At 41.8% G+C, this 16,139-nt stretch overlaps 1 protein-coding gene across 2 annotated transcripts; it reads left to right on the top strand.

The window, feature by feature from the left end:
• Positions 1-207: 207 nt before the first annotated feature.
• On the top strand, positions 208-15,845 carry ADHFE1 (alcohol dehydrogenase iron containing 1). Of its 2 annotated transcripts, XM_078593626.1 has the most exons (14): positions 208-393; positions 1,734-1,774; positions 2,254-2,291; positions 2,738-2,791; positions 4,253-4,407; positions 5,591-5,787; positions 7,369-7,446; positions 7,802-7,907; positions 9,574-9,726; positions 10,960-11,058; positions 11,664-11,742; positions 12,131-12,227; positions 13,468-13,625; positions 15,353-15,845. In XM_078593626.1, the coding sequence occupies exons 1-14, from the start codon at positions 332-334 to the stop codon at positions 15,434-15,436; spliced, it is 1,401 nt and encodes a 466-aa protein (XP_078449752.1). In that variant the 5' UTR covers positions 208-331; the 3' UTR covers positions 15,437-15,845. The 2 variants fall into 2 exon arrangements, with proteins under 2 accessions (XP_078449752.1, XP_078449753.1); XM_078593627.1 differs by lacking the exon at positions 1,734-1,774 and having other exon boundaries at positions 250-393.
• Positions 15,846-16,139: the final 294 nt, after the last annotated feature.

The raw sequence follows: 16,139 nt of genomic DNA on the forward strand, positions 1-16,139 counted from the left end.
TAGGCAGGCCTGCCCAGGCAGGCTGTAATCCGGTGGGTATCCTGTACAAGTTTCATGCAGTCCATCTGCTGATATCGACTGCCATGCACACAGACACACTTGCCCACCACCCCCCAATTCAAAAACAACTTTTACTCAACTCCCCCCACACACTCTGTGACCTTCCACTCAACAAGCCAACTAGCCAATGGAGGCTCGTGGTGGGAGGTGGTGGGGGGTTTCATTTTCCCACTCTCCAACCAGCACCACCGTTCCTGGCATTCTTCCCGAGCCACTTTTCTGTGCGCAGCCGACGACTCTGTCGCGTTCGCTTTTGCAAGGGCCGCCGGCCATGGCTGTGTCATTGAGGGTCGATCATGTTGTGCAGCTGCTCAAGGCGCTGCGGCAAGCTTCGTGAGTTTCTCCCCTTTTGAAGTTGACGTCCTTTCAACATTCTATCGGCGGGAGGTTGTGTGTGTGTGTATAAACTGCAAATTGGATCGCTACCTGTGAGTTTTACACCCCTAGCTGCCGCTGCAATTCAGTGGCCTGAAATCAAATGTGTCGCTCCGGATGACCGCTGCAAAGTATGATCTTGAGTTTTGATTATAGTGTGCTGATCTTTAAAGGTGCATTGAAAATGGTTGGTACTCCTGCTGTTATGGAGTGACTCAGGCTGCCAGCTATGGCTGCAAAGTTTGGTCGTACATATTATGGATATCGTTTATTGTTAAATTTGAATCAGTTCCTATGATCACTGTTACATTGTTTTTATAGTTTTATTTTGGTGATTTCGACAACGTTTTGGTTTAGCCATATTTGTTTGTTGTAGTACAGAGTTAGACGTAACTTTAATCTAAATTATCTTATGGTTGTTATTGTTTGACTTGCATCCCACTGGGATTTTTGCACACATCGTTGATATACGGCGCTTTTTGCTGGAAGATCTTGCTGTTTTTTTCCTGGATTGCACGTAGTCACTTTAATGTTTCTTGTTCATGTTTTTGTTGCGGTTGCACCGTATTCAAGAGCCGCATGGCTCACAGGGCTATACCGAATAAATGTACTGAAATGAACTGAACTGTGTTGGGGGGGGGGGGAGTTTTTTGACACTCTCCTAAGCTTGCAAAAATAGTGAGTGATGACTCCCCAAAGTGCTTGCAACGCGAGAGGCGCAGTAAAATCGCGTAATCCGACTCGCTCTGGGTAATGGGTGGATTTGTGTTCTAAAAGGTGTCGACCCACACGGTTTAGGGGAAATTTAGTTTTCAGGTCCATGTGGTGTACAGCCGTTTCAATACGGGCAACAACGGATGTGTTTCTTCTCCCTTGTGATGGGACTTTGTAGGATGAACGTTGAGATTTAAGGTCAGGGTACGGGGTGACCAATAATGTCTGAATTGGTCTGTAATAAGGTAGGGCACTGATAAGGGGTTGACAGGCATGAAGATGCAATAAATGTGTACGAGACCACGTACAGTATATATACACACTAGCTTTACTATCCAGCTTCGCTCGGGACTTGGATTCACCATGCCTTTTTCTCCCCAGTGGCGATGTTCACACACCACACCAGTTACTCGTTTGAGGCTGAGTCGACCTAGGGGAGGCCCAGGACCGGTTCAAATTATCGTCACCGGTGCAGATCTCCTTCGCTGCCAGCAGCCAGCGCTATACTGCTACATTACTATTCTATGCCACTACACTTGTGACAAGTTAAGCTGCTGTTTAATTTCAATGTCGATGACCAACAGGTGTCGCTGTCCTGCCCATTCCCATGCGTACACAGCAACAGGTAGAGTCACGCATACAGCATTCACACAGCAACAGGTAGAGTAACGCATACAACATTCATACTGCAACAGGTAGGGTAACTCTAGATTTGAAGCTTTCGTGACTGCAAGGATTCATATTCTTAGGTTTTTTCGGTAAAGTCACGTAGGTTAAAAATTAAAATTAATAAAAGTAAAATAAAAATGAAATAAAAATCACGACGTTTCGGACGAAAGCTTGTGTTGCCTCCGAAACGTCGTGATTTTTATTGTATTTTTTATTTTACTTTTATTAATTTTAATTTTTCACCTACGTGATTTTACCGAAAAAAACTAAGAACAGGTAGGGTAACGAATCCGGCATTTACACTCACTTCACTATCAGCTGTGGTGGTCGAATCCGGCGTTGTTTTACTTTCCCCTAAAATAATTCAGAATGTGTTGCTTCACTTATAATTTGTACAACACGGTTAATTATGAATTGCGTGGTTTTGTGTTACAGCCGAAGCAAGCAAGAGGCAGACAGATTATGCCTTTGAGGTGAGGTATGGGGATCAGTACAGTAAATTATTTTTTTATTTAAGGGGTTTCCTGTATTGGGATGTTTATCCATTACCATTTACGGGTGACTAAGTGTGGGAGGAAACGAGAGTACCTAGAGAAGGCACTCGCTTGTGAGGGGATAGCTCCCATCACTGCCATCTCCTGGCCACCTCGCAGTGCCATGCCTATACAATCTCGCAAGCCAAGGTCGTCAACCATGCAAGCACTAACCAAAATATCTGCTTAGTTTCTGAGATCCGCTAAGATTCATGCACCTTTACGAGATGTGATTGTAGGAACATCCTAAATATATGCTTTACATTAAAACCAAAGGTTGTGAAGCATTTAAAAAAATAAATTGTAAACCCCTTTGTAGCATAACTTCGTCAGATTTGTCTTTGTAACATGTGATTAACGGCGCTTTTTCTTTGTTTTCTCTTCAGATGGCATGCTCCAACATTCGTTATGGAGAAGGAGTGACGCAAGAGATTGGCATGGTATGTCTACATGGATTTGCATGAATTAAAATAAAATGACAATATGATTAATAAAAAACATTAATATCCATTCATAATTATCCACCACCTATCCGTGACATGCTGTCAACACAAACGTTACAAATAATCTCAAACCAATTGTTTATCTTCCATTATTGATTCTCTTTGCACCAAACTCATCCCTAGCTGTTTACCTACCCTGGCAACATGCATAATCAAAATCGCTAATGCCCCCCATCTCATCCGGTACCATTCCCTTAGCCTCTCAAGGTGATGTTGTCACTCCCATCGTGAAAAATCCCCCACACTAAACCCTAACATCCTGTCTCAGACCTCCCTTTCTTTAGAAAAGTCCTAAAAACGGGTCATCATCTCCCACATCTCTATACACCTCTCCTTCTGTGGTCACCACAACGCAGTACAATCTGGTTTTTGCTAAGGCCGTTTCACTGAAACTGCTCTTCTACATGTGAGAAATGGTCCTTTCCTCTCTTCAGACTGTGGATCACTCTCCTAGTTCTCCGAAAACACGCTCCGCTACTTTTGACACGATTGGTCATGCAATCAATGAGTGTCTCCGTAGTTATGTAGGTGTATCAGCCACACTTCTCTCCTGGTTCTGCTTGTGCTACTCAATGACTGTCTTCCTTTCCTAAATATGTGTACTAAGGTGTCCCACAAATGCTCCATCTTTGGCCCCTTGCTATTTTGAATAGCCATCCTGCTTGGCAAAATCATGTCCAATTTTATTGTCAGCCATCATTTATATGCTGATGACATCCGGCAGCTCTAATATAACATTACAATGAATGATACTAGTTTTTTTACCCTTTTATCTGGCAACAAAACCGACACCTTTTTTTACAAGGAGTAATGTTTGCATTGACCACAATACCTGCGGTTGGAATGCAAACAAAAAACACAATTCTGATGATGTATGCACTGTCCTTGAAATTGATTGGTCCACAACAAAAAAAAGTGTCGGTTGTGTTGCCAGATAAAACAGTAAAAAAACAATTATCATATTTTGCTACTGGCAAAGGAGGTTCCAATGGTGTAATTTACAATGAATGTCAGATTAAATGTTTTGAAGGTTTGTATGGTTGACTGCAAGCTATGGATTTCAAAGACAATGTATAATGAAGATTTATTGCCACTGCTATCATGGTGGTGAGATGTTAACTACCTCGCCTGGTATGCCTATATATTTAGAGTTTGCAACATCTTTCTCCCCATGGTCACGTGGATTTATCCCCTGGTCCTCCGGTTTTTCCCTCCACATTTAGGAACATGCGTTGAGAGTATTTGGCTGCTGTACATTTCCACATGATGAGCCACTTCGTTGAGCTATCATTTGTGGCCTGGTCGCTTCTGAAAAATAGCTATATAGCTCAGTGGGCCTTACCTCGTAAAATAAAAATTGTCTATAGTTTTTTTTAGTTTTAATGTAATTTCTTGCAGGATTTGCAGAACCTTGGAGCGCGCAATGTGTGTGTGATGACGGATAAAAACCTGTCACGGCTACCTCCAGTGAGGGCAGTGCTCGATTCCCTCGTGAGCAGCAAAATCAACTTCAAGGTTTACGACGATGTGCGTGTGGAGCCAACAGACACCAGGTTCTCATCAATCACCATTCCCGAGAAAACAATACAGTCGCAGTTGGACATAATGACACCTTATACTTGCACCGTTCTCATATCAGCAACACATTCTTACATTACACTGGTGGGGGTGGGGGAGGCAAAGTGCAACTTCTGATATAAGCACACTACTTAAGATAATAGGGTTTCCCCTTTTTTCTGGTAACAAAACAGGTGTTAAGATGTTCAAACACCAAACTGATACCTTTTACAAGGAATCATGTCTGCATTAACCACAATACTTGTGGTCAGAATGCAAACAAAAGGTGTACAGCCCAGGTTGTACGCCTGTTGGCGTCCTCTGGTACTGGCAAAGGAGGTCCCATAATGTGCACACTACTTAAGATATATAAGCACTTCTGACCGTGTTCCCAAGCGGTGTGCTTCCATCTTGCTTCTGCTGTAGTAAAGTCTGCCTTGGGGCAGGGCTACGTCTAAACTGTGAACATGCTTCACAATACTTCATAGGCCAGTTAACAGAATGTGTAGGATGTAGAGTGATCCAAAGGGTTTAGCAGTGGAGGTGAAAAGTAAGCGCGTTAGACTATTGGATCATGCCGTGTGATCGTCATTTACTTGGTTTATAGCAGTTTATTTCATTACACAGAGCCAACGTAATGTACGGTGATTATACAGTTTGAATAATGCAAAATATGGAGAGAAAAAAAGAAGCCGCAGGACCACTCTTAATAAACAAATGTCATACAACTACAACTGTAACAGTGTTAGCTCTTGAGATCAAATCTGATAACTGAAGCACATCTTGTTTATATCAACAGCCATTCTTTAGGTTCAGGCTTTTTAATTAATTGAAGAACTGACCAATAAATAGTCAGAATGAATTCTTACTCAAATGAGCGATGAGGTGGCGATTATTTCCTGTTTCCAGCCCTGAGCCAGTGATATAATTTCCACATTCCCATAGCTGGGGCAAGTATTTCCATCAGACAACCATAGTTGGCTTCCCTACAAAATGGTATTGCTTTTAACAACCCCTGATTATGATGATTGGGCTGACTCAACCCCCCCCCGCCAAACCAGAATTCGAACTTTTGCAACCTTCCGTGTGTGAGCTGCTCGCTCTACCGCTGAGCCACTGGGGACTGACAAAAGTGTAACGGCATATTTGTGTTGTCTGCTGCCCTGGGCTGCGTTGCAGTTTCAAGAAAGCCATCGCATTTGCACGCAGTGGTGGGTTCGATGCTTACGTGGCTGTTGGTGGGGGCTCCGTCATGGACACGTGCAAAGCCTCAAACCTGTACAGCGCCAGCCCTGATGCCGATTTCCTAGACTTTGTGAACGCCCCCATTGGAAAGGGCATGCCCGTCACCGCCACACTCAAACCTCTCATTGCCGGTAATGTATGTTGCACGTATGTACATTGAACTTATTTGCACCGTACGTAGCCAATCGTGCTTATCAGTAGTGCGAGGGAAGGAAAACAAACTATACACGAAAAAGCAGTTCTAAAGAAAAGAGTTTTCAATCCAGATTTAAAAGTGTACCATTAGTCCAGTGGCTTCCTAAGTAGCAATGGGAGGACATGTTGACCTCGTGAAAATAAATGTACAAATGGCCTCAAATAGAATTATAGAGTGTGCTTCTGGAAATACTTGATCAGGTAATACCAGCCTTAGACTTGCTTACCATGTGACATTCATCATTGGATAGAGACTATAATATTTAAATAGGCCATTGAAAGCAAATTTCTTGTTTTATTTTTATCTATATGTAAAAAATATATATATAATTTTTTCTCGATTCATACTTTCACACACAACCTTATGGTTTAATTTCCTATTTTACATGTTAAGCTATTTTAGTTGTTTTCATTTAGTTAATTTAATTTTTTACCTATGTGACTTTACCAAAAAACCCAGAGTATGAATCCTTGCAGTCACGAAAGCTTCAAATCTAGAAGCTATTTTAGGATTATTTATTTGTTACGTAAAAAAAGCTAAAGGTGCAGCCTTGTAATTACTTGCTCATGTGACTGCTGGTGGAAGGGCATCCCATGAAGAGACCTATCAAGAGCCCCTTCTAGCGTATTTTGGCCTACTATATTCAGGGTGACCAGACATTTTTGCGTCGGTGGGATTACCTCCACTTTACCTCTCCACATGTGACCTGCCAAGTCACTGGCCGTGGGATACTCATTTGTACTGCTGAGTGGACAAAGGCGAGGGGATTTAAGAAACTTGCGCATTGTTTCAGCTGCCATGCTACGAGATGGAATTGGCGACGTTTGGATTGTGCAAAACATTGTGCAATGTCAATCTGACTTTTAAATTATATACTGTTCATTTTTTAAAATCTCCATTTGAAATAGAACAAATGAATTACATGATGACAACTGCTTTCTGATCAGTCTGCCCGTGCTATGACAACGTGGCAAGGTGAAACACCCAGACGCACATTTATTCATGTGAACCTTATCTTCTACCAGTTATACTTAGGAGTGGAGCAGTGATGCACTGGTTAGTTCACTGCACTTTCTAGATTTGAAGGTTTCGTGACTGCAAGGATTCATATTCTTAGGTTTTTTCGGTAAAGTCACGTAGGTAAAAATTTTAAATTAATAAAAGTAAAATAAAAATAAAAAACAAAATAAAAAATTAAAATAATTTAACATAATTATGTTATTTTACTTTTATTAATTTTAATTTTTTACCTACGTGACTTTACTGAAAAAACCTAAGAATATCACTGCACTTTCACTGATGACCTAAGTTTGATTCTTGGCCAAGAATGGCAAGTGATATCTGAATTGTTCCTGGGTCCCCCTTTAAATCACATTACCAAGGATGGTGAGGTATTGTCAAATAACCTTCATGACTGACAATCAAGTGATATTCTTGAGTTGAATGTGCCATGTGCCAAATGTTCGCATTCACTTTTATCACAAATTCACACAGTTCTTTCATTTTATTTGTCTAGTGCCGACAACAGCTGGCACTGGCAGCGAGACGACAGGAGTGGCTATTTTTGACTATGAGCCACTGAAGGCTAAAACAGGTAATCTAAGCTTGGTTGAAAGTTAAGCCATGCATCTGATGTCATCCACACCTTGGCTATGTATAGTTCTGATAAAGTTGACACTGTAATGTATGTATGATGAACTGCTTTCACACCATACTTAGCCAACCGTGCTAATGGGAGCTGCGGGGGAAGGGCAACAAACTAAGCACACAAAGCAGTTCTAAACAAATGAGTTTTTGATATTGGACGGAAGAGCATTCCAGGTGGCCGCAAAAGCGCATCCGAAAGCGCGCGATATAGTGCCCGTCTTTGTTCGATGATTAGCCAAATGATTTGTCATGTCAAATGTCAGCTCTATTCAATGGGAATGTAATCGATTGTCTGTGAGCAGGCATTGCTAGCAGAGCCATGAAACCAACGCTGGGGCTGGTGGACCCACTGCACACACTGCACATGCCGGAGCGCGTTTGTGCCAACAGTGGATTTGACGTTCTCTGGTGAGCCCAACGCCCACTACCCGCACTTTAAACTGTGAGCGCAGACACACATTTCACTAATGGGTATATCATGTTGTGATTTGGAATGTAATGGTTTATTGACTAAACATTTTATTTCACGCACGTGATGCAGGCATGGAATCGCATGTGTCAGAATCGATTATTTACGATATACATAAATGATGTGATGTTGCATTTGGGCTGGCAGAACGAATGAGACAGAGCACACAAATGAAGCAGGACAAGACAAACCAGATCGCACAGACAAGATAGAAACTAGATCTGAGGGAGTACAAATGAGACGGGCAGTACTATCGAGCAGAGGTGTGGACTCGAGTCATGCGACTTGGACTCGAGTCAGACTCGAGTCATGATTTTGATGACTTCAGACTCGACTTGGACTTGCCTCATCTTTGATTCGACTTGACTCGGGACTCGAGAGCAAAGACTTGAGACTTACTTGTGACTTGCACAACAATGACTTTGTCCCACCTCTGCTATCGAGACAAAATCCAAATGGCACAGAGCAAGACGGACAGTGGTAATGAGACTGACGTTACTCACAAGACATGAAGTATATCCAACAGATAATACCGTGACGGCAGTACAAATGAGGCAGGAGATAAATCCACAGTATTGTAATGAAACATCTCATCATTGATTGTCATTGAATTTATCACGAGCCGGAATCATGAATGTACTTAGTCTATTTTTCGATTTAAAGCTTTCGTGACTGCAGGGATTCATCTTCTTGGTTCTTTCGGTAAAGTCACGTAGAAGGGAAGTAATAAAATAATAAAAATAAAACATAATAAAACAATTCTCACGACGTTTCGGCCACAACGCAAGCAGCCGTCCTCTGGTGAAGACCAGGTCTGTCGGGGAGACAGCGTCTGAGATGAGTAGATTAAGCGTCTGAGACGCTGTCTCCCCGACAGACCTGGTCTTCACCTGAGGACGGCTGCTTGCGTTGTGGCCGAAACGTCGTGAGAATAGTTTTATTATGTTTTATTTTTATTATTTTATTACTTCCCTTCTACGTGACTTTACCGAAAAAACCAAGAAGATACTTAGTCTATGTATAGGGGACTGTGCAACAGAAGTCTACAAGCAGCTTCTTGAAATATGTATCCAGGAGAGCCACACTGAGTCGCAGGACTCATTCAGGAGGATCACGCGTTTTGTTTTTGTTATTTTGAAGATTTTTTTTTCAGCCAATTAATGACGAGCTTTTATACGAGTGGGAGGAAACCGGAGAAACCCGGAGGAAAACCCACGCGTGCGATGGGGCAACACAATTCAGAAAATCGCTTGAGGCCGTAAATTATTAAATGCCCAGTTGTGGTTGGTGGGATTTCGATGCCGACCAATAGTTTTAGAAAACTCTTGTGCCTAAATAAAGCAAACACACAAAAAAAACACACACACACACACATACCAAACAGTTGCAGTAATGAAACATGCAGGACTTATGCACCGACTTATGCAGGCATAGTAGCTTCGGTATTATCTCTCAAAGGACATTCAGATGTGTTATTTCGAATATTATGAGCGGTGTATATTTTTTTACTCCAATATAAAATCTAAATCGCATTAAACTCCACCTCAATCTGTCGATGGACTTGTGTATTAACCTTCTCACTGCTGTGTTTGACTGAATGTGTAGCCATGCGCTGGAATCGTACACGGCTCTCCCCTACCACCAGCGCTCGCCGTGCCCTCCCAATCCAATCAACCGGCCCGCGTACCAAGGCAGTAACCCCATCAGTGACGTGTGGTCAATTCATGCCCTGAAAATCGTGGCCAAATACATGAAGAGGTGCGTTGTGCATCCCTACATTCTTCGCCCTACCACATTTTTAGGAGCTCTCGTTTAGAAAAGCCACTGCTGAGTTGTACTGTTGTTGTCCATTCATTTGGTGATCATGTGCAGCCTTGCATCAATTCACTGCTGGATGATGGCCTCCTCCATGTGGTGTCAGTCATCGGAGTTGTCTTACCATTCTTTACCACTAAACTCGGGTGTCTGGGTTGAGTGAAATTTGTTCATCACCGCACCAGCGTTCCACCCCGTCGTATATGAATCAATGGTATATTGTCTTTTTTTATACCATTTTTCACTTAAACATTTTGCTACCATACACTACTTTTAAAAGTACAGTGCTTTCTGAATATAATTTTGCAAAGCAAGAGATTAAATTTTTATAATCACCTAAAGCTGTCAATAACTTCCTCTGCCTATGGTTAACGCTTTCATATTCTCCTTTAAAAATAACAAAGCACAAAAAGCATCCAATAAGTAGAGGCATTTGACTGGAATCCATTTTTTTGTATTTTGGCCCTCAAAAAGTATATCTCAGATGTTGATGGTTTAACTCTTAGGGAATGGCCATCCTAAAGCTACAAATTGCTTTAAGTCTTGTGCTAAATACCTCAACATGTCATCCACATCATCAGTGCACCAAGTAATTTGGCTGCTGTGGAGTGTGACCTTGAAGCTGATTGCCTGCTAATGTATACCAGTATAATGAAGTAATAGCGGAGCTTAAAACGCCAATCAGTTGTTTTTACTCGTGAACAAAGTCAGATCAATTTCCCGCTCATATGGACATCTCCTTTTTAGAGCCCCTGAGCCTGCGTCTCTGGAGCCGCATGTGCCTCTTCAAGTAACTGCTTCGTGAAAGTTGTTTATTCAGGACCACCGTCACGTATTCACGTGCATTGCGGCCTCTTGAAATATTGATTCTTGTCTTTTTTTACTTACCGAATTTAGAAAAGAAACGGCTCTTCGTGTTATATTGGTTGCAGACCCCTGCCATAGAACAACCACTGTTGACACGCCCACAAAGTGGAACTCGTTTTTTTTTATTAAATCCCCAGGAGGGACGGTGGGCTGAGCCAACCCTCATCCGGGATTTGAACTCGCAAACCCTCCGATTGTGAGCCAAGCACTCTACCAGCGAGTCACCCCGGCTGAAACCGAATTAATTATTAAAGGTTGCCATGCGAACACTTTCAAATACCCCTGGACACTTGTGTGTTTGTGCCATAGGGCAGTGAGGCAGCAGGATGACCTGGAAGCACGCTCCAGCATGCACCTCGCCAGCGTGTTTGCAGGGATCGGCTTTGGGAATGCCGGCGTTCATCTCTGGTACAGTTTATTGCACTTACATCACCACACGTCAGTTTAACACGTAGGCTTTCGCGACCAATATTGTTCACAATAAACGTTTTTGGGTTAGATCGCGTTATTTATAAATGCGTCGTAACCCTCCACCACCCGATACGGCCAATCAGCAAAAAAAGTGTCACGTTGACAATTCTAGCGAATTGCCCGATGATGCTGGATGTAATTACCAGCGAAACGTCGTACTCAAAAATTGTAAATGTTGTGGATTCACTGTTCAACACACCGATAGGCTAAAGTAGTGAACTATTTGTCTTTTGTTAACGTGACACTTTTTTAACGCGATCTAACCCAAAAACGTTTATTATGATCACCACACTTGCGATGAAAAAAGGTCCGTTGCCTGAAATGTCACCTATTACAGCTATTACAGTATATGTATACATATATTTCCGATTAAGGCAGTGTTATTGCTGAATGTTTTGAGTTTTTTTGTTACGATGTGAGAGGGTGTGTGTAAGCTATTTTACAACTTTCATTAATATTCGTGCGTTCTGGTTTACAACCTGGCAGTTGGTTTTTTTACATTGCGTTCATAATAAGGTTTTTTTTCACGTGCGCATTTTCAGTCACGGGATGTCGTACCCCATAGCTGGAATGGTAAAACATTACAGAGCAAAGGACTACAATGTGGATCACCCAATTTTGGTGAGAAATTAGCACATTCAAGACACTTTAGTTATGTTTATATGTGTAAAAGAAAAAAATCAAACATCTAATAGGCAAGTAAATATGCATAAATTAACATTGAAATACTGTATTATGGCTTCAATACATGTGCATTAAATCGTGCATGTGAGAAGATATTATTTAAGTTAATGATAATTATGTGCAAATCGTATTCTCAATTATATTTAGTCAAACAGGACGAACAAAATTACACACTGGACAGAACAAATGAGTAACAAAATTCACAAAATGGTAACAAGGTACCAATGAGAATTGTTCATTCGAATCATAACCAGCAAATCTTAACAAATCCACTGAATTTCCGAGGGAGTGAATCATTACTTCCTGATGTTTTTGTTCATTCCAGCCTCACGGTCTTTCGGTGGTGCTGACCTCCCCTGCTGTCTTCACGTTCACCGCCGCCATGTGCCCAGAGCGACATCTCGAGGCAGCTGCAATCCTTGGTAGGGCTGCTGCCGGCATGCTAGTTGGCTGTTTGAGAAATGGTTACATCCATTGTTTTAAATACAGTCTAATGTAGCAGAACAGGGCAGGTGGATGTCTGTATAAACGGTCCTCCGGTTTTTCCATCCACGTTTAGAAACGTGCTTTCAAAGTATTGGGCTGTGGTAAATTTACACGTGATAAGCCACTTCGTTGGGCTATCGTTTGTGGCCAGATCGCTTCTGAAAATGAGATGTGTAATTATAGCTCAGTGGACCATAACCTGGTAAAAAAAAATTATCATGGGACCTCCTTTGCCAGTGCCAAAATATGGGAATAGGTTTTCCCCTTTTTTCTGGCAACAAAACAGTTGTGTTAAGATGGTGTCCTCTGGTCTAACAGCGTTTGAGACGAGGCTTGAAAGAAAGCTGTCTCTGGTGTGGACCAATCAGTTTCAAAGAAAATGCATATATTATTAGAGTGTTTTTTTGGTTTGCATTCTGATCACAAGCATTGTGGTTAATGCAGACATGATTCCTTGTAAAAGGTTTCAGTTTGGTGTTTTAACATCTTAACACCTGTTTTGTTGCCAGAAAAAATTGTTAATGAGTTAAATGTCATTATAACAGGACCCTGCGGGGTGGGCTGGTAGGAACGAATAACCAAATAATATAAACATAATGTATTATTACACTTGTTAAGCCAGGAAAGCCCCACTGAGTCAAAAGGTTTTTGTAGGGTCCTGCCAAGTGTTTGCAGTAGGGGTCGATGTTGATACACGGACGGACGGACGGACGGACGGACGATATAATCTATTGGTGGTCTGGTCCACTTCGTTCCTACCAGTATAAGCTCTGTACCTATCAGCCCTCTCTACTTGCTGAGTGAATGGGCCATTGCCTAAAACGTTCCTTGACGATATACTTTTTTGATCCACAATACACGTTTTTTGGGTTAGATTGCATAAATATAAATGTGTCGTTAAACCCGCCACCACCCGACACAGCTAATTAGTAAGGTTTGTCATGTAAACAGAACATGCCAATTCGTTATTAGTACAGCACACCGGTGTGTTGGAGGGCAAATCCACAACATTTACAATCTGAGTACGACGTTTCGCCAGTAATTACAACTAGCATCATCACACGGCAGCCAGATTTGTGGATAAATCCTCTTGTTTCGTTCCTTAAATAGAGGGGTAGATTTGATGACGTCTTCTTGTGAACCACTACACCTCCACGAATGCTTGCCTCTGCCTAGGGGCGGACGTAAGCCAAGCGAAGCAAGCTGACGCGGGATCCATTCTTGCCGACACTCTGCGTGCGCTTTTGTTTGACCTCAACGTCGAGGATGGCTTGAGCGCTGTGGGGTACTCGTCCCAGGACATCCCCGCACTCGTCAAGGGCACCCTGCCCCAGGTGAGTACAGGGTGCTCAAAAAAATATTGGACACTTCTGAGAATTTTCAACAATAGTAAAAGATATGTGCCTCTGGGCTCTGGAGACCACCTGGAGAAGATTCTAGGCACGTGTTGACAACGATGGCGAACAAGTGGAGACTCTTTGACTTGTTTAAGCTATTAGCATACATTTGTTATCAAGTTAAAGTGTATTATTCGTTCTTTTTCCATTAAAAACGATGGTCCCATATAAATGTTAACATTTTTTTGAAGCTACCTGTATTGTCGAGAGCCCATCAAGCTCAGTTGGCTGCCCCATGGCTGGTACGCTTGATTGCTGTCGCATTTTTTTTATGTTGCCAATGCAACTTTTCAAAATTTCTGAATTTCCATTTGTGTAATTTGGTGTGCCGTAACTCCGTACGAGTGTTGATTATAATACATGGCACATATGCAGAACCTTGTGTCAATCCACTGCTGGATGAGGGATTCCCTACATGCTGGTCAGTGCAGGTTGTTGAAGTTAAGGAGCATAGACATGGGAGCATAGATGTATAGCAGAACAATGTACTTTGTTTGCATTGCCCTCTGCAACGCACTACATAGCCTCACAGCCTATCAGAACCTGCTGTGCATGGCGGTCTCTCATCCAGATACTACCCTGTTTAGCTTCCGAGATCTGATAAGTCAAAGTATTTGGTCATTTATCACACTACCTATATATGTTATGAAAAAGAACAGATACACTTTTATTCAAAGTTTAATCTTGTCATCATGGGCAATGCATAACAATTTGTAAATAGAAGTGTTTGTGTAAACTGCCCACGCTTATATTACATACTTACATTGAATATAAATGCTGCATGGTCGAACGTTTAACACAGTGGACTTGCGATCCAGAGGTCGCCGATTCAATCTCCTGGCACAGCAGTTGAATCGATTGGCAGGTTCATCTTCTTGGTTCTTTCGGTAAAGTCACGTAGAAGGGAAGTAATAAAATAATAAAAATAATACATAATAAAATACAATTCTCACGACGTTTCGGCCACAACGCAAGCAGCCGTCCTCAGGTGAAAACCAGACGCTGTCGCCTCGACAGACCTGGTTTTCACCTGAGGACGGCTGCTTGCGTTGTGGCCGAAACGTCGTGAGAATTATTTTATTATGTTTTATTTGTATTTTATTACTTCCCTTCTACGTGACTTTACCGAAAGAACCAAGAAGATGAATCCCTGCAGTCACGAAAGCTTTAAATCGAAAAATAGACTAAGTACATTCATGATTCCGGCTCGTGATAAATTCAATGACAATCAATGATGAGATGTTTCATTACAATACTTTAAATCGAAAGATTGGCAGGTTGTGTGTGGTGTGGTCAAGTGTAGGTACTCCCATCTCTTCTACGATATCAGGTCAATGTGGAAGAGTCGACCAAATTACTCACTATAAATGACTGTCTATAGCTCCCTCAAGTGGAAGCCCTTCTGCAAGCAGTGCTGCGAGCAATGAATCGCCAGACTCTACTGGCAACCCTTTAAACTTGATCTGATCAATGTTGTGAATGTTCCTTGAAGTGTGCGTAATGGTTCTAGATTTCGATAGGGATAGTGGATGCCCTTCCGCCATCAGTGACGTTAGCAATACATTGCAGGGCTGCACCTTTGACCTTTGACATTGAATATAAATTGGCGAATGGGCAAGTTTATTTTTTGTACACGTCAACTCTCCGGCCTTAATCTGTTTCAGGAACGAGTCACCAAGTTGTCTCCAAGGCCCCAAAATGAAGAGGACCTGGCAGCGTTGTTTGAAGCATCAATGAGAATTTACTGAGGAAGGAAGCTCCGACCAAAATAATGTTCTCGCACAGCATCAGATATATCTCACATTTTATTCAAACTATACTGTATTTTTCAAAACTAATTGTAAAAGCCACACATTTTCGGTGCCCGAAATGCACGCTTGATGCAATATTTTGTGCAGGTACTGCGTGGAGAGAAATGATTGGTAAGAAGACGCAGCACGTTCTAATTTCATTTGGAAGGGATTTTTGAATGATCCCCCCCCCCCCGTGATTTTCAGATGATAACCAGTCAATGATAAATTCTTACATAGCACTTGAAAGTGTTTATAAATTCCAACTCTTTTTTTTAGGAACAGAAAATTGTCTATTCTTATCAGCAAGTCACTGCCATAATTATACCAAAAATAAAAGATGTGTACTTACAGTCCGAAAATGAAAGCTTTTCGTATCAGGCTTATTTTGTTTCGGTAAGGTGTGAGAATAAAAGTGCTTGATTAGAAAATTATAGAAGAAAAAGAGGAGAGTTATGAAATGGGTCAAAGATGCCAAACAAAAGCGATGAGAATGTCGGAGAACACATACAAAAATGATTGAAGACAAGAAATGGAAGCATCTAAGCAGAAAAAAAGTAGAATGATGACTGGTAATTTCCCAATTCTGGCAGTTAGATTGATGAGTGCAAGTCGTAAAATGATGGATATATATTTTGGTCAATCATTCTACAACTTTCTT

This window comes from Lampetra planeri, chromosome 4 (genome assembly GCF_965212315.1).
Source record: "Lampetra planeri chromosome 4, kcLamPlan1.2.h2, whole genome shotgun sequence".
Lineage (NCBI taxonomy): Eukaryota > Metazoa > Chordata > Hyperoartia > Petromyzontiformes > Petromyzontidae > Lampetra > Lampetra planeri.